Genomic DNA, 24828 nt, shown 5'->3' on the forward strand with positions numbered 1-24828 from the left:
ACTTTTTTCCCTTAGTCCCACCTGCCTGCACTCATACCATAACCCTCCATTCCCTTCTCATCCATATGCCTATCCAATTTATTTTTAAATGATACCAACAAACCTGCCGCCACCACTTCCACTGGAAGCTCATTCCACACCGCTACCACTCTCTGAGTAAAGAGGTTCCCCCTCGTGTTACCCCTAAACTTCTGTCCCTTAATTCTGAAGTCATGTCCTCTTGTTTGAATCTTCCCTATTCTCAAAGGAAAAAGCTTGTCCACATCAACTCTGTCTATCCCTCTCATCATTTTAAAGACCTCTATCAAGTCCCCCCTTAACCTTCTGCGCTCCAGAGAATAAAGACCTAACTTATTCAACCTATCTCTGTAACTTAGTTGTTGAAACCCAGGCAACATTCTAGTAAATCTCCTCTGTACTCTCTCTATTTTGTTGACATCCTTCCTATAATTGGGAGACCAAAATTGTACACCATACTCCAGATTTGGTCTCACCAATGCCTTGTACAATTTTAACATTACATCCCAGCTTCTATACTCAATGCTCTGATTTATAAAGGCTAGCATACCAAAAGCTTTCTTTACCACCCTATCTATATGAGATTCCACCTTCAAGGAACTATGCACGGTTATTCCCAGATCCCTCTGTTCAACTGTATTCTTCAATTCCCTACCATTTATCATGTACGTCCTATTTTGATTTGTCCTGCCAAGGTGTAGCACCTCACATTTATCAGCATTAAACTCCATCTGCCATCTGTCAGCCCATTTTTCCAAATGGCCTAAATCACTCTGTAGACTTTGGAAATCCTCTTCATTATCCACAACACCCCCTATCTTGGTATCATCTGCATACTTACTAATCCAATTTACCACACCTTCATCCAGATCATTGATGTACATGACAAACAACAAAGGACAAAATCCTTTCTATTATCATAATGTACTTTGAGAATGTGTTTGAATCATATCTGATTAATACTTCTGTAAATTGTCCCTAATTGTATGAGTGATTGCTGGTTAGCGCAGACATGTTAGTCTGAAGGGACCCGTTTCCACGTTATATCTCTAAACTAAACCAAAATATCTTTCTACACATTCACCTGAGGCAGAGTCTGTTCTTCCCAAAATAAAAAATAAAAATCTTTGATGCCATCTTTTTGGAACGTTACTGTTTGGAGTTGATTTTTGTTTGTTTGCCTGTTTTATTGCAGAATTCCCATGATATGAAAAGTACGCACAGCATCTTGCAAATCCTGGATGCACTGCTGTCAGCGGGTGAGTGTGGAAACAACATTCAGTCATAGTTCAGTCACAGCGGGAAGTAACTGTAACTAGTGTGGTGTCGTAAACTAATCTTACTTGATGATGTTGTCCTCATCCTCCTTCTTCCAATTGAGATGGGAATTGGACACACATCTCGTGGCGGGATAATGGCGCAGAGGTAGAGTTACTGCCTTACAGCTCTACTGGGTTCAATCCTGACTACAGGTGCTGTTTGTATGGGGTATGTACCCTCTCCCTGTGACTTCGTGGGTTTTACCTGGCTGCTCCGGTTTCGTCCCACACTCCAAAGACGTACAAGTTTGTAGTTTAACAGTCTTTGGTGAAATTGTAAATTGTCCCTAGGGTATAGGATAGTGCTCGTGTGCAGGGTGATCGCTGGTCATCATGGACTCGGTGGGCTGAAGGGTCTGGTTAACCTCTGTATCTCTAAAGTCTAAAGTCTAGAGTCTAAATCTCGCGCTAGTTATGTGTGTAGTTTTGTTCATTTACCGGGATGACTATCAGTTCTATCTCTTCTGAAAATGCAAATGTTGACTCCTAGTCTCAACATGAATGATGTTGGGACAATATTTGACTCAGTCCAAAGAGGGGCACGTACTTAAAGCAGACTTGGGTCCATATGGGTCTACAAAGTTCAGACCTTTGATCTAAGCATTGAACCTCTTACGTACAGCACCAGAGAGTAGGTCCTACTGAGAAAGAGCCGGGGTTGCGATAAGCGTTGTTGATGGCCTGCCCAGGTCTGTGGGTCCCTGTAAATCCCCCTCCATGTGACACCATGGAAACACAACCGGCCTTGCACTGAGCTGCAATGGGTACATAGGAATATCAGCACCAAACATGGAAGTGTGAGCATTGGCCACTCTGCATGTGTCTCGTGTTAGCATTTTAAAATGTACGTCACGCTACTCTGGCCATAATTGGAAATACATTTCACACACTTAATATTCCCCCTGTTACTGGACTAACAACTTGAATCCCTGCCTTATTACTCAAAGTAAACTACAACTTGAACACAGTATAATTACCACAAATAATTTGGGCCACAATTTTAGGTGTAAAATTAATTTCAACGCCTTCCATGTAGTTTAGTTTAGTTTAGTTTAGTTTAGGGATAGAACGCAGAAACATGCCCTTCCTCCCACCGAGTTTGCACCGACCTGCGATGTCAGCACACAAACACTCTCCTACACACATAAAGGCCAATTTACAATTATACCAAGCCAATTAACCGACAAACCTGTACATCTTTGGAGTGTGGGAGGAAACCGTTGAAAACCTATGTGGTAACGGGGAGAACGTACAAACTCCACACAGACAGCATCTGTAGTCTGGATCAAACCTGGGTCTCTGGTGCAGCAAGAGCTATAAGGCAGCAACTCTACGTCTGTGCCACCGTGCCGCCCTACTTAGATGTACTTGGAGAATGTGTGTTTCCCTGACCAGACAGGAGTTGCCTCCCATTGTATCGTCTCTGATGTGATTACCAGTTGATGGAAGAGTCGACCATATCACTGAGTACACCGAGTCATGGACAGGTCAGACCAAGTAAAGACGGAGCTTCTCTTCTCTGAAGGACGCAAGGAAACAAAGAATAATGTGACAATCCAGTCATTTCATAATCATAATTATTTTTTAATCATAAATTTAATCAACTCAATAAATAATCAATAAAGTTAATGTAAACATAGCTGACAGTAAGGGAAGATATTTTCTGTGTATTTGCATTCTTTGTGTAGATTACGAAAATGTAAATTACTTCACCTAACATGTCATTCTATGGGACATACTGAGAAATGTGGTGCGGTGTTTTGAACATTATTTTGCAGATTCACATGGCTACTGGCTCACACATCACAGACATTTTATCAGGATTATTGATGAAAAAATGTAATTTGGTCCACTAGCTTTTAGGTCACTTTTCCTTTTCCTGATTCTAAAACATAGCCAGGAGACAAGAGGTCTTCATTTCTTTGAATGTTATCTCTTAACATAGAACGTAGAACAGTTCAGCACAGGAACAGGTCTTTGGCCCATAATGTCTGTGCCACACTTGAATGTTGTGATAAACTAACCTCATCTGCCTGCATATGATCCATACCCCTCCATTTTCTGCATATCCATACATCCATCTAAAACCCTCTTAATCGCCACTGTTTCCACCAACACCATTGGCAATGCATTCCAGCCACTCAGCACCCTCCAGGAACAAAACTAGCCCCCCCACATCTCCTTTAAAGTTCCCCCTTTCACCTTAAATTTATGTCCTCTAGCCTTTGGTACTTCCTCCCTGGGAAATAGGTTCTGACTATCTTCCTCAATTCTATCATTTTACGGGACGACAGATGGCACAATGGGCTAAGTGTTCGGCTGGCAACCGGAAGGTAACCGGTTCGAATCCCGCTTGGAGTGCATACCGTCGTTGTATCCTTGGGCAAGACACTTCACCCACCTTTGCCTGTGTGTGAATGTGTGTGAATGTGTGTGAGTGATTGGTGGTGGTCGGAGGGGCCGTAGGCGCAGATTGGCAGCCACGCTTCCGTCAGTCTGCCCCAGGGCAGCTGTGGCTACAGAAGTAGCTTACCACCACCGAGTGTGACTGAGGAGTGAATGAATAATGCGATGTAAAGCGCCTTGAGTATTAGAAAGGCGCTATATAAATCCCATCCATTATTATTATTATTATTATCATGCACTCGCTCAGCTCACTTATCCCACAGTTTGTGTCTCTACACCAGCCTTCCAATTGCTTAGCTCTGTAATTTCACCCCTGTCCTACCGGGGGGGGTTCTTTAAAATCTTCTTCTGTGTTGACCAAGTGTCTATTCATTCTAACCCAGTGTTATCCAGCTGTGTAATACAGATGCTGACTGGGGCTGCCTTTCTTTACATTGCTCAGGTACAGTCAAGCGGGTCAGTTACCTGATCACGAAGGGGGGCAGCGAGGCGTTGCTACACACGCTGGTGAACGTGACACAAGTACTTCCACTGGATTATGACATCATCTTGCCTTTAATCTGTTTAATCGTCAAAGTTGGACAAAGAGGTAAGGAACAGCAGTCACCATTGTATCTGAAGCTTGGGTACAGCTCCACCACCGATTATCCAGCACCCTTAGTTCCAGAGGCTTTCTGGATTATACATTTTGCCAGACCAACAGAGGTCATGACCTCTGAATGGGGTCCAGCGGTACCAGAACGTTCCGCCTAGGCTGCCGAGAGACTGAGATATCGGCCCGCAAAGTCGGCATCGGAAGTTGGCTATGGAAACGTATCTGCTGACTCTGGCTGGGTCGGAATTCCAGAGCCCTGGCCCCAGGCGGAAAATTCAACCCCACTGATTGGTGCACAAGTCCTGATGAGTTAGAGATCGGCCACCTCACCCGGCCTAGGTGCCACATTTTCGTGCGCTCTTGCAATTTTGACCGGATTAAAGTTGCCGGAAAATCGGTGGTGGAACTGAACTGTAAACAATGATGAATAACAGGACAAAAGGAAATGTCTATAAAATTGCTGGGTGAAGTTTCAACAAACCAACAAATTGGCCCATTTGCAGGCAATCTGATCCATCCCAAAGATACACTGACTTATGAGGGCAAACATTGTACAAAGTTAATTTGTGGGTTAATATGGAAAATACTATTTCATTATTCTTTACACGTTCAGGGCTTTGAAAAGAGACCTGGATTGAGGGAAGTAATTGGCAGAGCTACTCTGGAAGTGCAGGGCAATGGGACACATTGATTGTTATGTAAGAAGATAACACAGACTGAATGGACCGAGTGGCCTCCTCCAGTGTTATAATGATACCACAATTGCCACAAAGGCACAAACAGAGATCGTTTCACTTGGGGCCAGAATAAACAAAGGTGCCGTCTAAGAGGGAACCAAACCTTTGGTTTTGTATCGAGCAGTTCAAACGGCTAAGCATCGAACATGATTCTGATCAAAGGAAGTGACAATGGGGCCAAGGATACAACTGGTAGGATCTGATCGTGGTGCACATTTAACTGATCGTGGTGCACATTTTCTTGTATTCCTTTTAAAAATAGATATAAGGGGGAATCAAGGTATAGGAAGGAAAAGTGGCTCTTGGGTCAAAACTCAGCCATGATCAGACTGAAAGACCAGGCAGTCTACACGGGACTTTGTATTAAAAGCAAGTTGATGTAAAAAGAGCTTCCAGATCAATGGCATGTGAGTGGAAATGTGGAGAAAACCATCACAGGCCACTGAACTGAAATTATTTCTTACAGTGGATTGATGCTGTAAGGTTGTCAGAAGCCAGAGTGCAGCCACACTGGGAGTGTAACTCATCACCATTCAACAGGGAATACAAACACCATGTGTTCTCATGGAATTTGTGCTGTATTAGAAAAAAATGATATGTTGTTGCAGATAAGAGGTTTGGACAAAAAGCTCAAGAAATTGGAGCCTTAAGTGAGATCCTGAACATAACGAAGTGTAGTCTACCCCAAGCCAAGTACGTCACTCCCTGTTTGTGGATCATCAAGATATGTGCCTCTAGTGGTAAGTAGCACTCAGAATAAAAACTCCACGGGAGACGTTTGAATGTTGTCTGCAGTTACAAGGGCTATGTTAGCACAGTGAATATGTTAGAACATAGAATAACGAACAGAACAGCACAGGAACAGGCCCTTTGGCCCACAATATCTGTGCTAATATGATGCCAAGTTAAACTAATCTCCTCTGTCTGCACATGATCCATGTCTCTCTATACCCTGCATATCCGTATGCCTGTCTAAAACCTTAAATGCCACTATCTGCCTTCACCACCACTCCAGGCTCCATAAGGTCACCACTCTTTGTGTAATATACTTGATCTGCATATCTCCTTTAAACTATGCCCTTTTCACCTTAAAGTTTATGCCTTCTAGTTTAGTTTAGTTTAGAGATATAGCATGGAAACTGCCCACCGAGTCCACACCGACCATTGATCATCAATTCACAGTAGTTCTATGTTATCCCACTTTCTCATCCACTCCTTACACCTATAGTAACCTACCCGTCTTTAGAACGTGAGAGGAAATCAGAGCATCGGGAAGAAACCTATGATGTGGAAAAATGTGCAAACTCCAAATGGACAGCACTGAGGTCAGCATCAACCCTGGGACTCTGGCGCTGTGAGACGGCAGTTAGACTTTGACATTACCAGCCTGGGGAAAAGGCTCTGATTGTCTATCCTATCTATGTGTCATAATTTTATATTCTTCGATCAGGTCTCCCCTCAACCTCCGTCGTTCAAGAGAAAACAATCCAAACAAATTTCTCCAATCTCTCCTCATTAATAAACATGCCCCAAACCAGGCAGAATTCTGGTAAAACCTGCACCATCTCCATAGCCTCCACATCCTTTCTGTCACAGATTGTTGGAGGGAATGTTATGTTTAACCTGTATCTGGCTTCACGTGGGGCCCAGTTGCCCTCTTAATTAAGGATCAGATAGGGACAAACACAGAGAACATCTCCCAGAGCAGTGGCGAGTTCCTCATTCTACTCAATTTATTCAGGGCCTTAACAATGCTCACTGAGGACCACTCTGAGAGAACCCAAAGTGTTTCAAAGATTCACAGCACCCACAGTATTTTTATATTCTCACGACACAATATTACACGTGCATTTAACAGTTTTGAAATAATTCATTATTCATCAAAATCTCTGTAGCCTTTCACCAGATGTTTTCCCCAGAGTTATCTTTAACCCTCTGTCCTCAAAACCACTCTCTTATTTGTCTTACAAATGGATGCAATAAAATACACTATTTCCTGATCAGTTTTATTGCCTTTAGCTTAGTTTACAACCCCCAATGTGTATTTTAACTTAGCCTAGCTTTGCTGTGGAATCTAAATACCATGATAAATCTATTTATTGCTTCTCTTAACATCCTGAAGTTTCCTTTACTATGTTAGCCTTTTCCATCATGATTGCCTAGTATGTAAACTCTTAGGTTAAAATATTACAAACTACTTATCTTTTTTTTTTTCTTTTTTTTTTTTTTTTTTTTTTAAATTAGAAGTACGGTAAATTACAATAACACACAACACATATATCTTAATACATTTTTTGTACCGCTTCATTTTTTTTTTTTTTAAAGCTTTAAGAAAAAGATAGAAGTAAGGAAAGTAAAGAAGGTGCGCAAGAGTTGTGAAGTGCAGGAGAGTGTTGGGAAAAGAAAGCCCCTTAGAAAAGAAGTTAGAGAAGGAAGTAAAGTAAGAAAGTAGACCCTAGAAAAGAAAGAAAAAGAAAGTAAGGACAATCGCTCTATTATAACATTAAACTCCGCAGAAAGACTACCAACCAAGTCTGTTTTTGTTGTTTTATCTCCCAATGCCAGGTCCTGATACCATTTATTTATTTATTTATTTTTAAAATTACTATTGCACCTCATGCTTGTAATAGGTCCATAAACGTAGACCACGTCTTTTGGAATTGGTTTGCTTTATCTGCTAAGAGGAATCTCATCTCTTCCAGATGTAATGTTTCAAACATATTTGATATCCACATTTTTATTGTTGGTGTGGGCGCATTTTTCCAGAATTTAAGTATGAGCTTTTTTCCCATTATTAGCCCGTAATTGAGTAAATTCTTCTGATACACGTTTAATTCAGGGATACCTTCCGATATCCCAAAAATGATCCATTCTGGTTTTGGTACCAGTTTTATTTTAATTAATTTTGAAAAAATATCAAATATTCCATGCCAGAATTTTTGGATTTTTGTACAAAAAACAAAAGAGTGCGCTATGGTAGCTTCTTGACACAGACATTTATCACAGATTGGTGAAACATTAGGAAAGATTTTATTTAATTTAGTTTTTGAATAGTATAGTCTATGTAATGTTTTGAATTGGATAAGCGTATGTCGTACATTGATCGAGCATTTGTGCACCCTACTTATCTTTTTTATCATTTTCAGAATTTCCCACATCACACAGTAATCAGATTTAGGCAATTCTCCAACTGCAGCGATCCAAGGTCTTACAAAGCTGCAATGTGACTTCCTGATGTTATTGAAGCAATACTGAAAGCACACCAATGCCTCTATGTCCTTTGAAGGTGTAGGAAGTTAGGCATGTCCCCTACAACCCTCACCAACTTCTACACCATAGAAAGCATTTGTTCGGATGTGTCACAGTTATGTTTGGGAGACCGCAACAAATTGCAGAGAATTGTCGACATAGCCCAGACCATCACACAAACCAACCTCCCTTCCATTGACTCCATTTCCACTTCACACTACCTCAGCAAGGCCACCAGCATAATCATGGACTAGTCTCAACTGGACAATCTCGTTACTCCCCTCTCTCATCAGGCTAGAGGTACAGAAGTGTGAAAATGCATTCCTCCAGATTCAGGGACAGTTTCTTCCCAGCTGTTATCAGGCAACTGAACCATCTAACCTCCAAATAGAGATCGATCCTGAGCTACCATCTACCTCATTTGAGACCCTCGGATTATCTATAATTGGACTTTATTGGACTTTATCTTACTCTTCCCTTTATCATGTATCCATACATTTGGGACGGCCTGATTGTAATCCCCCTCCCCCTCTACTTTCAGTTTGAAGAAGGGGTTCTGACCCAAATTGTCACACATCTTCTTTCTCCAGTGATACTGCCTGACCAGTTGTTACTCCAGCACTTTGTGTCTATCTTCGGTATGAATCAGCACCTGCAGTTCCTTCCTACTTTCAGTCTGAACAAATTCACGAGCATGGCCCTTAGTCCCTGATACATAATCACCATTAAACTCTCTGTTCTTTTCTGTTCCATTCTGTGTTTTATCTCGAGTACATCACTAATCTGTGCCATGTCTTGTCTGTTTGATAAATTCCCCTCACCTGAATTCTCCCCATGTTATTCCAGCCCTGGTTAACTTGTTTAAATAGAAGTAAACCAAGCAAACTGCTCTCCCTTTCAGCAGCATCTAATTAACTGAAGCCCTTAACTGAAGCTCATTCCGCCTGGATGTACCTGATCTCTCGGTTGCCAAATATTTTAACTCCCCTTCCCATTCCCACACTGACTTTCTATCCTGGGCCTCCTCCACTGTCAAGGTGAGACCAAACACAAATTGGAAGAACAGCACCTCATATTTCACTTGGGCAGCTTACAACCCAGCGGTATGAATATTGATTTATCTAACTGCAAGTAATCCTAGCATCACCTCTCTCTCTGTTCCTCCCCCACCCAAGTTGTTGACTAACTTCTAAGTCATCAATCAATCAATCAATCAGTTTTATTCGTCACATTGCACATAAAGTGCAAGTGAAATGAATTTGTCAGCAGCGGTACAATGATAAAGAAAACACAAACACAATAAAAATTTAACACAAACATCCACCACAGCATTCATCACTGTGGTGGAAGGCACATAAATTGGCCAGTCCTCCTCCATTTTCCCGCGTGGTCGGGACCTCAACCCTCCGCATCCGTCGCTGCGGGCGTCCAGATGATAAAAGGACAAGGTAAAAGTCAAGGTAAGTCCAGGATTGGCTCTTCCCCACCGTAGACCGCGGCTTCAGGCTGGTGTAGGCCGCAGGCCGGCGGTCGAAGATTTAAAGTTTGCGCCGCAGCCAGAAGCACCGCAGACTGCAGGGCCGACAGACGAAGCTCCCCTCCAGGAGTGATGGTAAGTCCGCGCCGGGCCCGTGGTAGAAGTTGGCCGCGGGCCGGCATTCGGAGCTTCTTCTTCCCCTCGGGTCCCCCCACGAGGGATCCCGGGCTACAGACGCCGCGCCAGCTGGAGCTGTGCAGGCTTCAGGCTGCCGGCTGCCACGGGCCAGCGAAACGGAGCACTCCCCTCCAGCGAGCCCCAGAGAGGGCTCACCCGCTCCATGCCGAGAGTCCACGCTGCGCCCGCCGCTGAAGCCCCGGGCGCGTCTCCGGGAAAGGCCGCGCCGATCCTTGTTGTTAGGCCACGGGGGAGGCGACCTGGAAAAAGTCGCCTCTCCGTGGAGGAGGTGACCAAAGCGATTTCCCCCTCACCCCCCCCACACCACCCCCCACACACCACCCCCCACACAAGACACACAAAGAAACATTAAAAACATACATTAAAACATGCAAAATTCCTATCATCTTGTATAGGAAGGAAGTGCAGATGCTGGTTCAAACCAAAGCTAGATGCAAAATGCTGGAGTAATTCAGCGGCACAGGCAGCATCCCTGAAGAGAAGGAATGGGTGATGTTTCTGGTCGAGACCCTTCCTCAGACTATCTTGTTGACACTCATTGACTGTAACTCGTTTTCAAGTAGCCCTCAGCTAACAATAGCCTGTTTCCTTTATCATCTTTACTATTTTGCATTCCTTTCATTAATTGGTTTTACATCTCTCTATATCACCATCTGTAGCTCTTGTTTCCCTTTCCCCTGACTCTCTGTCTGAAGAAGGGTTATGACCCGAAACGTCACCTATTCCTTTTCTCCAGAGATGCTGCCTGATCCGCTGAGTTACTCCAGCGCTTTGTGTCTATTTTCCCTTATCTTTCAATATCTCAAGGAAGATTTTTGTGAAACAATTGTGATGCTCTGGGTAACAATTCACTAAAACGTTGTGCTTTCTCCTGATCTGAGTAGAGATCACCGCTAAACATACCTCCAGGTGACACAGTGGTGCAGGTTGACACAGTGGTGCAGCTGGCGGAGCTGCTGTCTTACAATGCCAGAGACCCGGGTATGAACCTGATCTCAGATGCTATTCAGTTTAGTTTAGTTTGGAGATACAACGCGGAAAAAGGCCCTTTGGTCCACCGAGTCCGCACCGATCAACGATCACCGCACGCTAACACTATCCTGAGCTGGTATTCAGCTTGAAGAATGTTTGTCAGAACTTTAAGAGAGAAACAAAATGAGTTTTATATTGCAAAGTATGATGGAGGCAAGCACAGCATACAAGGAGTATCTCAATAGAAACATAGAAACATGATACAAGTAATCGGGGCACCTGATGGACTAGTTATGTGCAGAACAAGAGTGTGTTTAGCATGAGTACCTGGGTTAAGCCATAGCCTCAGAATAAGAGGACGTACCTTTGGAAAGAAAATGAGGAGGAATTTCTTGAGACGGAGGATGGTGAATCTGTGGAATTCATTGCCACAGAAGATTGTGGAGGCCAAGTCAATGGATATTTTAAAGTGGAGATTGAGATTCCTGGTTAGTACGGGTGTCAGGGGTTTTTGGGAGAAGGCAGGAGAATGGGGTTGAGAGGGAATGATAGATCAGCCACGATTGAATGGCGGAGTTGACATTGAAACATAGAAACATAGAAAATAGGTGCAGGAGGAGGCCATTCGGCCCTTCGAGCCAGCACCGCCTTTCGTTGTGATCATGGCTGATCGTCCCTTATCAATAATCCGTGCCTGCCTTCTCCCCATAGGGGAGGCATGAAGCCATTTGGTTGACGGGTTCTTGAGGATGATAAGAAATAGTAACAATGAAGGAACTGTCCCCTCCCCAATCCCTCTCTCCCTCCCATTCTCTGCAATTTAAAACAAGTTTGTTTTCTCTGTGTCTCAGCTCCACTTAAAACATTTATTCTTTCCACAGATGCTGTCTGACCTGTCGAATGTTTACAGCATTTTCTGTTCATTCCACGGTAACGTTTTCTGATTTTGTTTGCATGGCTGATTTATGTCTCTTATCCTTTCAGTCACAGCAGGTGCTGCGATGGGTAAGAGTGGGATCACCAGGTTTGTGCTAAACCTGCTCTCTCCCTACACGACTACGAACACAAAGGCTATAAGGTGAGAAGTGGGAACAGCCGCAATGTGATGGTGCAGTGCAGTTTTCTGGAGAACAAGCAGACTCAGGGCAATCTCTGTGCTCGGTGGTATTGTGTTCTTTTCAGACGATATATTGTGTCGATCGAAGAGATGTTATTTTGCATTAATGCCTTTTTGGTGTGCTCAAGGCTGAATCTAACTCATCTCAGCACTATATCAGTGAGTCGCTTACTGGGGAAGCCAGTTTTTCTCTTGCCTTTTCCCTTAGTTTAAATTATCTTGCAAAGTCCACCAGTAAATCCTGATGCTAACTGATATTTATTAGTTTCTATTATTTACTGGTCTATAGGACACGCAACCCCGCAGCACAGCAGTTAGTGCTGCTGTTCTCAGCTCTCAGGACCTCGTTCAATCCAAACTGCTAGTGTTTACATGCTCTCAGTGTTACCGTGTGGGGATCCTATGACTCCGGTTCTCTCCCACATTGTAAATAAGTAGCGGTAGGTTAATTATCAACAGTAGGTTAAGTGGGGATTATGTGGGCATTTTGCACAGATTAAGTTACAGGCTAGATAGAGGGTAATAGTTTAGATCCCTTTATGATTGTCACCTGTACCAAGGTACAGGGAAAAGGGTTTGTTTGCTTGCTATCCAGTCAAAGGGCGAATCAGACTGAATGCATTGCTCTGCTGAGAACTGCCATAGACTCTGTGGGCCGAATGGCCTACTGTGTTGTAATCACGGATTGAATTATTATGCTGATTGCTTGTTAATACTTACCAGCATGCTGTATACTTGCCAATGTACTTATATTAGTAGAGAAAGGACACAAAGTGCTGGAGAACTCAGTGGGCCAGGCAGCTTATATGGAAGAGCTGGCATTTCAGGTCAGACTGAATTAGTTACAGTTGCAGGATCTGGCTGCTTTTGCTAATCAAGTTCTCACTACTATATTGGTCATAAAGTCCTAGAGACAATACGGTTCTGGAGTCATAGTGTCCAATAGAAACATAGAAAATAGGTGCAGGAGGAGGCCATTCAGCCCTTCGAGCCAGCACCGCCATTCAATGTGATTATGACTGATTATTCCCAATCAATAACCTGTGCCTGCCTTCTCCACATATCCCTTGATTCCACTAGCCCCTAGAGCTCTATCTCACTCTCTCTTAAATCCCTCTAGTGATTTGACCTCCACTGCCCACTGTGGCAGGGAATTCCACAAATTCACAACTCTCTGGGTGAAAAAGTTTTTTCTCACCTCAGTCTTAAATGGCCTCCCCTTTATTCTAAGACTGTGGCCCCTGGTTCTGGACTTGCCTAACATTGGGAACATTTTTCCTGCATCTAGCTTGTCCAGTCCTTTTATAACTTTATATGTTTCTATAAGATTCCCCCTCATCCTTCTAAACTCCAGACAAGCCTAGTCTTTTCAATCTTTCCTCATATAATAATAATATAATAATAATAATAATATATATTTTATTGTCATTGCACGTCAGTGCAACGAGATTTAGTGTGCAGCTCCACTGATGTACAAGAAAGGTAAATAAATACAATACATAAATAAACAAGCTGAATTGATTGACGTGACCATCTGAGGGAGACTGTCCAAAGGGGGTGGGTGGGGGGGCACTCATTAGGGCCGGTTCAGAGCCGCTATAGCTCTTGGGATAAAACTGTTCCTGAGTCTGGAGGTTCGGGCGTAGAAGGCCTTGTAACGTCTGCTGGAGGGAAGTAGTTGAAACAGACCGTGGCAGGGGTGTGATGAGTCCTTATGGATGCTGAGGGCCTTCCTGAGGCACCGCATGTGGTAGATGCCCTCCAAGGCTGGTAGCTCTGTCCCGATGATCCGCTGCGCTCTGTTGACGACGCGCTGAAAAGCTCTCCTCTCCGCCTCCGTGCAGCTGAGATACCACACAGAGATGCCATACGTTAGTATGCTCTCTGTGGTGCAGCGGTAGAACGTTGTCAGCAGCTGTTGGGGCAGACCAGTCTTTTTTAATGTCCTCAGGAAGAACAGTCGTTGCTGTGCCTTCTTGACCAGCGCGGCGGTGTTTGTGGACCATGTGAGGTCTTCTGAAATGTGAGTGCCCAGAAACTTAAAGCTGGACACTCTCTCCACACTTTCCCCATAAATGGAGATTGGGGCGTATTCTCCAGAATGGGACCTCCTGAAGTCAATAATCAGCTCCTTGGTCTTGGAGGTGTTTAGTGCCAAGTTGTTATTGGCGCACCAGTCCGCCAGGTTCTGCACCTCCGCTCTGTATTTTGTTTCATCACCGTTGGTGATCAGCCCAATCACTGTTGTGTCGTCTGCAAACTTCACGATGGTGTTGGTGTCGAATGCAGGGACACAGTCGTGAGTGAAGAGGGAGTAGAGCATGGGGCTTAGTACACAACCCTGTGGTGTGCCGGTGCTCAGGGTGATGGTGGAGGACAGGTGCGGGCCCAGTCTCACTGCCTGCGGTCGCTCCGTGAGAAAGTTCAGGATCCAAGCGCATATCGGACAGTCCCGCCATCCCAGGGATCAATCTCGTGAACCTACGCTGCACTGCCTCAATCACAAGGATGTCCTTCCTCAAATTAGGTCAATAGCACAGAAACAGGCCCAACTCATCCAGGCTGACCAAAATGCCTTATTTACTAGTGCTGGTCCCATTTGCCGACATTTGGCCCATATCGCTATAAATGTTTCCTAACTATGTACCTGACCAATTGTCTTTTAAATGTTGTTATTGCACCTGCCTCAATTACCTCCTCTGACATCTCATTCTATATACCCTCCACAGTGTGAAAACATTGCCCCTTGGGTTCTTATTAAATCTTTCCCTTAACTTAAACCAATGCCCTTTAGTTCTTGTTTACCCGACATCGAGTAAAAGTCTCTGTGTATTCACCCTATCAATTCTCCTTATTATTTTATACACATCTAAAAGCCCTTCAGCCTCCTACATTTCAAACCTGCTCTGAGCCTGCCTAATCTCTCCCCATAGCTGAGGCCAGAGTCCTGGCAACATCTCAGCACTCTTTTCAGCTTAATGGGATTTCTCAGCAGGGTGACCAAAACTGAACACAATATTCCAAATGGAGCCTCAGCAACATCTTGTATAAGTAGAACATATTGTTACACCTAAGGTACTGGAAGAGAGAAGGTGGGAGACAGTGAGAACGGGAGGGAAGCATGGAATGCCAACATCCCCGGATGTTGTACCTCTTGTGAACAGGTTCACCCACTTAGAAGCTGTCGGGACAGAAGAGGTGTTTACACTGGGCGGCGGACTGGCTTGTGATGCGAATAGGGCTGTTGAGCCAAAACCAAAAAGGCCTAAGGCAGGCAACGCCATTGTAGTAGGAGACTCCGTTGTGAGAGGTACGGACAGGGGTTTCTGCGGCAACAGACGGGATGCGAGGATGGTGTGCTGCCTTCCTGGTGCCAGGATCCAGGATGTCACGGACAGAGTGCAGAAAATCCTCAAGGGCGAAGGTGAACATCCGGAAGTGGTAGTGCATGGATATATGGATAGGAAAGGAATGGAGGGTTATGGTCTGAGCGCAGGTATATGGGACTAGGGGAGATTATGTGTTCGGCACGGACTAGAAGGGTCGAGATGGCCTGTTTCCATGCTGTAATTGTTATATGGTTATATGGTTATATGCATGTCGGCACAAACGATGTCGGAAAGAAGGGGATGAATATTCTGCAGCGTGACTTTAGAGAGCTCGGAAAAATGCTGAAAAGCAGGACCTCCAGGGTTGTTATCTCCGGTTTGCTTCCAGTTCCTCGTGCTGGCGAGAGCAGGAACAGGGAGATACGGGACCTGAACGTGTGGCTGAGGAACTGGTGCACGGGGCAGGGATTTAGATTCTTAGATCACTGGGATCTGTTTTGGGGTAAGGGGGAACTGTACAAAAGGGACGGATTGCATCTTAACAGGTGTGGGACCAGCATTCTGGCAGGCAGGTTTGCCACTGCTACACGGGTGGTTTTAAACTGAATAAGGGGGGTGGGGTGTCGAATGGGCTAGTGGAGGATGGAGTTAAAGGGAAAGGGTTTCTTAAATGTGTGAGCGTAGAGGCAGAGGGGTGTAAAATGAGGGTAGAAGCAATAGGTAGCAAGGTGAAAAGTAAAAGTGGCAGGCCGGAAAATCCAGGGCAAAAATCAAAAAGGGCCACTTTTCAACAAAATTGTATAAGGGGTAAGAGTGTTGTAAAAACAAGCCTGAAGGCTTTGTGTCTCAATGCAAGGAGCATTCGTAATAAGGTGGATGAGTTGAATGTGCAGATAGCTATTAATGACTATGATATAGTTGGGATCACGGAGACATGGCTCCAGGGTGACCAAGGCTGGGAGCTGAACATCCAGGGATATTCAATATTCAGGAGGGATAGAGAGAAAGGAAAAGGAGGTGGGGTAGCGTTTGCTGATTAGAGAGGAGATTAACGCAATGGAAAGGAAGGACATTAGTTTGCAGGATGTGGAATCGGTATGGGTAGAGCTGCGAAACACTAAGGGGCAGAAAACGCTGGTGGGTGTTGTGTACAGGCCACCTAACAGTAGTAGTGAAGTTGGAGATGGTAGCAAACAGGAAATTAGAAATGCGTGCGACAAAGGCAAAACCGTTATAATGGGTGACTTCAATCTATATATAGATTGGGTGAATCAAATTGGCAGGGGTGCTGAGGAAGAGGATTTTTTGGAATGTATTTTGGATAGTTATCTAAATCAACATGTAGAGGAACCAACGAGAGAGCAGGCTATTTTAGACTGGGTATTGAGTAATGAGGAAGGGTTAGTTAGCAGTCTTGTTGTACGTGCCCCCTTGGGCAAGAGTGACCATAATATGGTTGAGTTCTTCATTAGGATGGAGAGTGACATTGTTAATTCAGAAACAATGGTTCTGAACTTAAAGAAAGGTAACTTTGAGGGTATGAGACGTGAATTGGCCAAGATTGACTGGCAATTAATTCTAAAAGGGTTGACGGTGGATATGCAATGGAAGACATTTAAAGACTGCATGGATGAACTACAAAAATTGTTCATCCCAGTTTGGCAAAAGAATAAATCAGGGAAGGTAGTGCATCCATGGATAACAAGGGAAATCAGGGATAGTATCAAAGCGAAGGATGATGCGTACAAATTAGCCAGAAAAAGCAGCATACCGGAGGACTGGGAGAAATTCAGAGACCAGCAGAGGAGGACAAAGGGCTTAATTAGGAAAGGAAAAATAGATTATGAAAGAAAACTGGCAGGGAACATAAAAACTGACTGCAAAAGTTTTTATAGATATGTGAAAAGAAAGAGATTAGTTAAAACAAATGTAGGTCCCTTGCAGTCAGAAACAGGTGAGTTGATCATGGGGAACAAGGATATGGTGGACCAATTGAATAACTACTTTGGTTCCGTCTTCACTAAGGAAGACATAAATAATCTGCCGGAAATAGCAGGGGAGTTGGAGGAATTGGAGGAATTGAGTGAAATCCAGGTTAGCCGGGAAGTGGTGTTGGGTAAATTAAATGGATTAAAGGCCGATAAATCCCCAGGGCCAGATAGGCTGCATCCCAGAGTACTTAAGGAAGTAGCTCCAGAAATAGTGGATGCATTAGTAATCATCTTTTAAAACTCTTTAGATTCTGGAGTAGTTCCTGAGGATTGGCGGGTAGCAAACGTAACCCCACTTTTTAAGAAGGGAGGGAGAGAGAAAATGGGGAATGACAGACCAGTTAGTCTAACATCGGTAGTGGGGAAACTGCTAGAGTCAGTTATTAAAGATGGGATAGCAGCACATTTGGAAAGTGGTGAAATCATTGGACAAAGTCAGCATGGATTTACAAAAGGTAAATCATGTCTGACGAATCTTACAGAATTTTTCGAGGATGTAACTAGTAGCGTGGATAGAGGAGAACCAGTGGATGTGGTGTATCTGGACTTCCAGAAGGCTTTCGACAAGGTCCCACATAAGAGATTAGTTTACAAACTTAAAGCACACGGCATTGGGGGTTCAGTATTGATGTGGATAGAGAACTGTCTGGCAAACAGGAAGCAAAGAGTAGGAGTAAACGGGTCCTTTTCACAATGGCAGGCAGTGACTAGTGGGGTACCGCAAGGCTCAGTGCTGGGACCCCAGCTATTTACAATATATATTAATGATCTGGATGAGGGAATTGAAGGCAATATCTCCAAGTTTGCGGATGACACTAAGCTGGGGGGCAGTGTTAGCTGTGAGGAGGATGCTAGGAGACTGCAAGGTGACTTGGATAGGCTGGGTGAGTTGGCAAATGTTTGGCAGATGCAGTATAATGTGGATAAATGTGAGGTTATCCATTTTGGTGGCAAAAACAGGAAAGCAGACTATTATCTAAATGGTGGCAGACTAGGAAAAGGGGAGATGCAGCGAGACCTGGGTGTCATGGTACACCAGTCATTGAAAGTGGGCATGCAGGTGCAGCAGGCAGTGAAGAAAGCAAATGGTATGTTAGCTTTCATAGCAAAAGGATTTGAGTATAGGAGCAGGGAGGTTCTACTGCAGTTGTACAGGGTCTTGGTGAGACCACACCTGGAGTATTGCGTACAGTTTTGGTCTCCAAATCTGAGGAAGGACATTATTGCCATAGAGGGAGTGCAGAGAAGGTTCACCAGACTGATTCCTGGAATGTCAGGACTGTCTTATGAAGAAAGACTGGATAGACTTGGTTTATACTCTCTAGAATTTAGGAGATTGAGAGGGGATCTTATAGAAACTTACAACATTCTTAAGGGGTTGGACAGGCTAGATGCAGGAAGATTGCTCCCGATGTTGGGGAAGTCCAGGACAAGGGGTCACAGCTTAAGGATAAGGGGGAAATCCTTTAAAACCGAGATGAGAAGAACTTTTTTCACACAGAGAGTGGTGAATCTCTGGAACTCCCTGCCACAGAGGGTAGTCGAGGCCAGTTCATTGGCTATATTTATGAGGGAGTTAGATGTGGCCCTTGTGGCTAAGGGGATCAGAGGGTATGGAGAGAAGGCAGGTACGGGATACTGAGTGGATGATCAGCCATGATCATATTGAATGGCGGTGCAGGCTCGAAGGGCCGAATGGCCTACTCCTGCACCTAATTTCTATGTTTCTATGTTTCTATAATGTCCCAACTTGGTTACTCAATACCCTGACTGATGAATGCCAATGTGCCAAAAACAGTCTTCACCACCCTACCTAACTGCAGCATCACTTTCAGAGAATCATGTTCTTGGACTCCTAGATCCCTCTGCTCTACAACACTCCAAATAGTTCACTGTGAAGTTCCTGCCCTGTTTCGACTTCACAAAATGTAATACCTCACACTTATCTGAATTAAGGTCTTAGAGTCCTAGAGTCATAGGCACAACCTGCCCAACTAACCAATATGTCCCATCTACACCAGTCCCACCTGTTTGCATTTGGCCCATATTCCTCTAAACCTCTCCTATCCATGTACCTGTCCAAATGTTTCTTTAACATTGCGATAGTACCTGGTTCAATTACCTCCTCCGGCAGCTCGTTCCATATACCCACCACTCTGTGTAAAAATGTTACTTCTCAGGTTAAAGACAATAGACAATAGGTGCAGGAGTAGGCCATTCGGCCCTTCGAGCCAGCACCGCCATTCAATGTGATCATGGCTGATCATCTCCAATCAGTACCCCGTTCCTGCCTTCTCCCTATATCCCCTGCGCTATTTTAAAGAGCCCTATCTAGCTCTCTCTTGATTCCTATTAAATCTTTCCCTCCTTAACTAAAACCTATGTTCTCTAGTTCTTGATTCATCTACTTTGGGGAAGAGACTGTGGATTTACCCGATCCTCTCACGATTTTTGTACTCTTCCATAAGATCACCCCTCATCCTCCTGTGCTCCAAGGAATAGAGTCCCAGAATGCTCAACCTCTCCCTGTAGCTGAGGCCCCTCAGTCCTGGTGACATCCTCGTAAATCTTCTCTGCACCCTTTCCAGCTTGACAATGTCTTTCCTATAACATAGTGCCCAAAATTTTCCTATAACATGGTGCGGCCTCACCAACATTGTATACAACTGCAACACGATACCCCAACTTCTGTACTCAATACTCTGATGAAAGCCAATGTGCCTAAAGACTATTATGACCACCCTATCTACGTGTGTGGTGCCATTTTCAAGGAACCATGCACCTGCACTCCTAGATCCCTCTGCTCTACAACACTCCCCAGAGAACCTGCCATTCATAAATTAGGTCCTGCCCATACTAGACTTCCCAAAATGTAACACCTCATATTTATTTGTATTAAATTCCATCAACCATTTTTCAGCCCACCTGCCTAGCTGATCGATCCTGCTGTATTTCTTCACTGACAACCATCTTCACTGTCTACTATACCACCTACAGCTGTGTGAGATGCAAATATAGTCTCTTTAAAAAGAACATTGAACTGCACATCATGGAACAAACCCTTCAGCCCACAATGGTTTGTGCCGAACATGATGCCAAGATCAAACTAATCTGCCTGCACATAATCCATATCTCTCCATTCCCTGCATGTTCATGTGCCCACACAAAAGTGTCTTCAATGCCACTCTTGTATCTGTCTCAACCACTACCCTCGACAGTGTGTTGTAGGCACTCACCACACTCTGTGCAAAAAGGCTCCATCTCCTTTAAACTTCACCCCTCACACATTAAAGCTATGCCCTCATGTATTTGATTTTGGGAGAATTCTGTAACTCTATCTATGGGCAGCACAGTCGCTCAGGGGTAGAGTTGCTGCTTTACAGAGCCAGAGACCCGAGTTTGATCCTGACTAGGGTGCCATCTATACGGAGTTTGTACGTTCTCCCTGTGACCACATGGGTTTTCTCCAGGTGCTCCGGTTTTCTCCCACACTGCAAAGACATACAGGTTTGTAGGTTAATTGACTTCTGTAAATTGACCCTGGTGTGTAGGATAGTGCTAGTGTATGGGGTAATTGCTGGATGGCGTAGACTGAGTGGGCCGAAAGACCTGTTTCCATGCTGTATCTCTTAAGTATAAAGTCTAAAATTTAAAGTGAAGTAAAGTAAGGTCTTAAGCTTTTGCTTCCCTTAATTTTATATACTTCTATCAGGTCTCTCTGCAACCTCCGGTGTTCCATAGAATACCATCCAAGTCTGTCCAACCTCTCCCTTTAGTTAATGCCCTCTAATCCAGGCATCGTTCTGGTAAACCTCCACTAAACCCTTTCCAAAGCCTCCACACCTTTCATGTAAAAAGGCGAATGGAACTACACACAATATACTCCAAATGCGGCCTAACCAAAGTCCTATAAAGCTGAATCATTACATGCTGAGCAGTGACCCTGGAATTGTAAATCCTTTTTGCCTCTGGGTACAACTCTGGACTGACTCCATTGACTTTATGCTATTACCTTAAGGTTAAAATTAATGGACTAAAATTCATGAGGTGGCTGTATATTTTCAAATATACGAGGCGTAACATTGATTTCTGAATGCTATGTTAGTGGTTTTCTCCATTAAAGCAGTATTTAATAAAAACAAATCGACAGAAATAATAAAAATCACTAACTAACTACTCAAAATTTAGGTTACATTTTATTCAAAATCTTATAAAAATCCTTAAACATATAAATATGCAGTGGCATAAGTGAGTGAGTAAAATGCATTTTCAGTTTGCAATTTATTTTCCTTTTATTATATCGTGTAATAAACGACAATTCCAAAGACGTACAGGTTTATAGGTTAATTGTCTTTGGAAAGAATTATAGTTTGCAATATTCTACTAGTGTGCGGGTTGATCACTGCTCAGCGTGGACTCGTTGGGCCAAAGGGCCTGTTTCGATGCTGTATCTCTAAACTAAACTAAACAGCAAGTCTGTGGTGACCAGCGATCCCCGCACAGTAACACTATCCTACACACACTAGGAACAGTTTACAATTTTTCCGAAGCCAATTAGCCTACAAACCTGTACATCTTTGGAGTGTGCGGGGAAACCGGAGCATGCGGAGAAAACCCACGCAGGTCTTGGGGAGAATGTACAAACTCCGTACAGACAGCATCTGCAGTCAGGATTGAACCCGGGTCCCTGGCGCTGTAAGGCAGTAACTCTACTGCTGCGACACAGTGCTACCCCTGCCAGGCCTTGGCCTCCTGCCACCCCCCACACTACAATCAGTCTGAAGTGAGCCCACACTGTCTGGAAGTACCTCTCCAGTGGCCAGCATGAAACTAGCCGTGTTACAGTCTCAGTGAGTCCCCCTCACACACATTCCACCAGCTTCATTGAGCTGACACTTGCTGCACTACTGTCTGGGAATGTCATTCCAGACAAGAATTTAATTTGTAATTTCCTGCCAATTTCCAATCCTTAGACGAATTGAAGCAGCTGTGATTGAGGCAGTGCCGCATAGGTTCACGAGATTGATCCCTGGGATGGCGGGACTGTCATATGAGGAAAGATTGAAAAGACTAGGCTTGTATTCACTGGAGTTTAGAAGGATGAGGAGTATCTTATAGAAACAAATGAAATTATATGAGGACTGGACAAGCTAGATGCAGGAAAAATGTTCCCAATGTTGGGTGAGAGCAGAACCAGGGGCCACAGTCTTAGAATAAAAGGGAGGCCATTTAAGACTGAGGTGAGAAAAAAACGTTTTCACCCAGAGAGTTGTGAATTTGTGGAATTCCCTGCCACCGAGGGCAGTGGAGGAGTAAATCCATCACTGAATGGATTTAAGAGAGATATGATAGAGCTCTAGGGGCTGGTGGAATCAAGGGATATGGGGAGAAGGCAGGCATGGGTTATTGACTGGGGACGATCAGCCATGATCACAATGAATGGCGGAGCTGGCTCGAAGGGTCGAATGGCCTCCTCCTGTACCTATTTTCCATGTTTCTATGATTCTATGGTTGTTGTTCTACTGATGCACTTGTTAGAAGCTGAAAGAGTCTGCAACTTGTATTTGCTTGTAACAATATCTCTCTTACCTTTAGTTTAGTTTAGAAATACAGTGCAGAAACATCGTGCTGACCAGCAATTCCTGCACACTGACACTATCCTTCACACACTAGGGACAATTTACAATTATACCAATCTGATTAACCTACAAACCTGCACATCTTTGGAGTGTGGGAGGAAATTGGAGTTTCCCGGAGTAAACCCAGACCTGTCATGTCATGGGGAGAACGTACAAACTCCACAAAGACAGCTCCCATGGTCAGGATTAAACCCGGGTCTCTGGTGCTGTGCGGCAGCAACTCTATGCTGTGCCACTTTGCTGCCATATTGAGGCAAAAACTATTACAAAGCCCTGACTTTATGAGAAAGACCCAATTTCCCGAAATATAATAAAAGGCACAGTTAATATGTGGATATGTTTGCTATTTGTCTTCAATTGTGTTATTTTCACGGCACAATATACAAGTGCCATGTGTACAAGCAACAGAACAATAAAACTCTTACTTGTTGCAGTTTTACAGCCCTTTACATTTCCTTTAGTTTATTTTGTTCACAGCTGGGTGTTTGAAATTTCAAATGTAAAGACACAAGTTGCAGCGAGAAGTCTTTTCAGAAAGTATTTTTCTAACTCAATAACTGTTGATCGATGCCAGATTATTGCATTGTAAACCACGATGTGATTTTACTGAGTCTCTCTGTTGTAAGTATTTATTTAGGCAGTTTTTCTTTAACGATTATCATGAAAACGCCATGATGCAGAAAGGCAGCTTTGTGCACAGAATATGTTCCCTGTTGTCTGAATTTTTAAATAATGCTTGTAATTCACATGCAGAAACAGGTGCGTTCCACACCAGTTGGTGCCAGCTTTGCCAGGCTGAGTTCAGAGACAGCGTGGGGACATTCGCCTTTCTGTGCTCACGCGCTGTTCTCTGTCCATTTCTTACCGAGATACTCTGGGGCCAACGATAAATACAATTGAGCTAACAACTTGTCTGTTAGTCTGGAGGAGCTGTGTAGGAAGGAAATGCAGATGCTGTTAAACCAAAGATAGACACACAAAACTGGTGTAACTCAGCGGGTCAGGCAGCATCTCTGTAGAAAAGGAATGGGTGATTTTTCGGGTCGATACCCTTCTTCAAGTCTGAAGAATGGTCTCGACCCCAAACATCACCTATTCCTTTTCTCCAGAGATGCTGCCTGACTTGCTGAGTTACTCCAGTTTTTTGTGTTAGTCCTGAGGAGATGAAGTTGACCCCTGCTAGTTTCATGAAGGCCTGTTACACCAATGCAGAAATATTCCAAAATGAAGTCCAGTGAGAGACACAAGGAATTGCAGCTACTGGAACCTTGATTCAAAATACAAAGTGCTGGAGGAACTTAATCGGCCAGGCAGCTTCTGAAGAGGGGATGGATAGGTGATATTTTGGGTTGTCATTGTTCTTCAGACTGATTGTAATGTGGGAGGAGTGGGGAGGACAAATCCTGGTAATGGCGGCACGGTGGCGCAATGGTAGAATTGCTGCCTTACAGCGCCAGAGAGCCAGGTTCGATCCTGACTACGGGTGCTGTCTGTATGGAGTTTGTACGTTCTCTCCGTGACCACCTGGATTTTCTGCAGGAGCCCTGGTTTTCTCCTACACTCCAAAGACGTACATGTTTGTAAGCTAATTGGCCTGATATAATTATAATTTGTCCCTAGTGCAAGTAGGATAGTGATAGTGTGCTGGGATCTCTGGTCGATATGGACTGGGTGGGCCGAAGGGCCTGTTTCCACACTCTGTCTCTACATTGAACTAAACTAAACTAAGTGATAAGTGGATACAGGGAAGGGGGTGGGGATGATTGTCAGATGCATGGAGA

General features: G+C 44.1%; 1 protein-coding gene across 1 annotated transcript in view; it reads left to right on the forward strand.

The window, feature by feature from the left end:
• Window positions 1-24828, forward strand: part of agbl1 (AGBL carboxypeptidase 1) — a 332335-nt gene that overhangs the window by 15252 nt on the left and 292255 nt on the right. The window contains exons 2-5 of the mRNA XM_033050120.1: window positions 1214-1277; window positions 4186-4332; window positions 5684-5815; window positions 11956-12049. Of these exons, the coding sequence (XP_032906011.1) occupies window positions 1214-1277; window positions 4186-4332; window positions 5684-5815; window positions 11956-12049 (437 nt within the window). The remainder of the gene's footprint in view (window positions 1-1213; window positions 1278-4185; window positions 4333-5683; window positions 5816-11955; window positions 12050-24828) is intronic.

Source organism: Amblyraja radiata, chromosome 34, assembly GCF_010909765.2.
Source record: "Amblyraja radiata isolate CabotCenter1 chromosome 34, sAmbRad1.1.pri, whole genome shotgun sequence".
NCBI lineage: Eukaryota > Metazoa > Chordata > Chondrichthyes > Rajiformes > Rajidae > Amblyraja > Amblyraja radiata.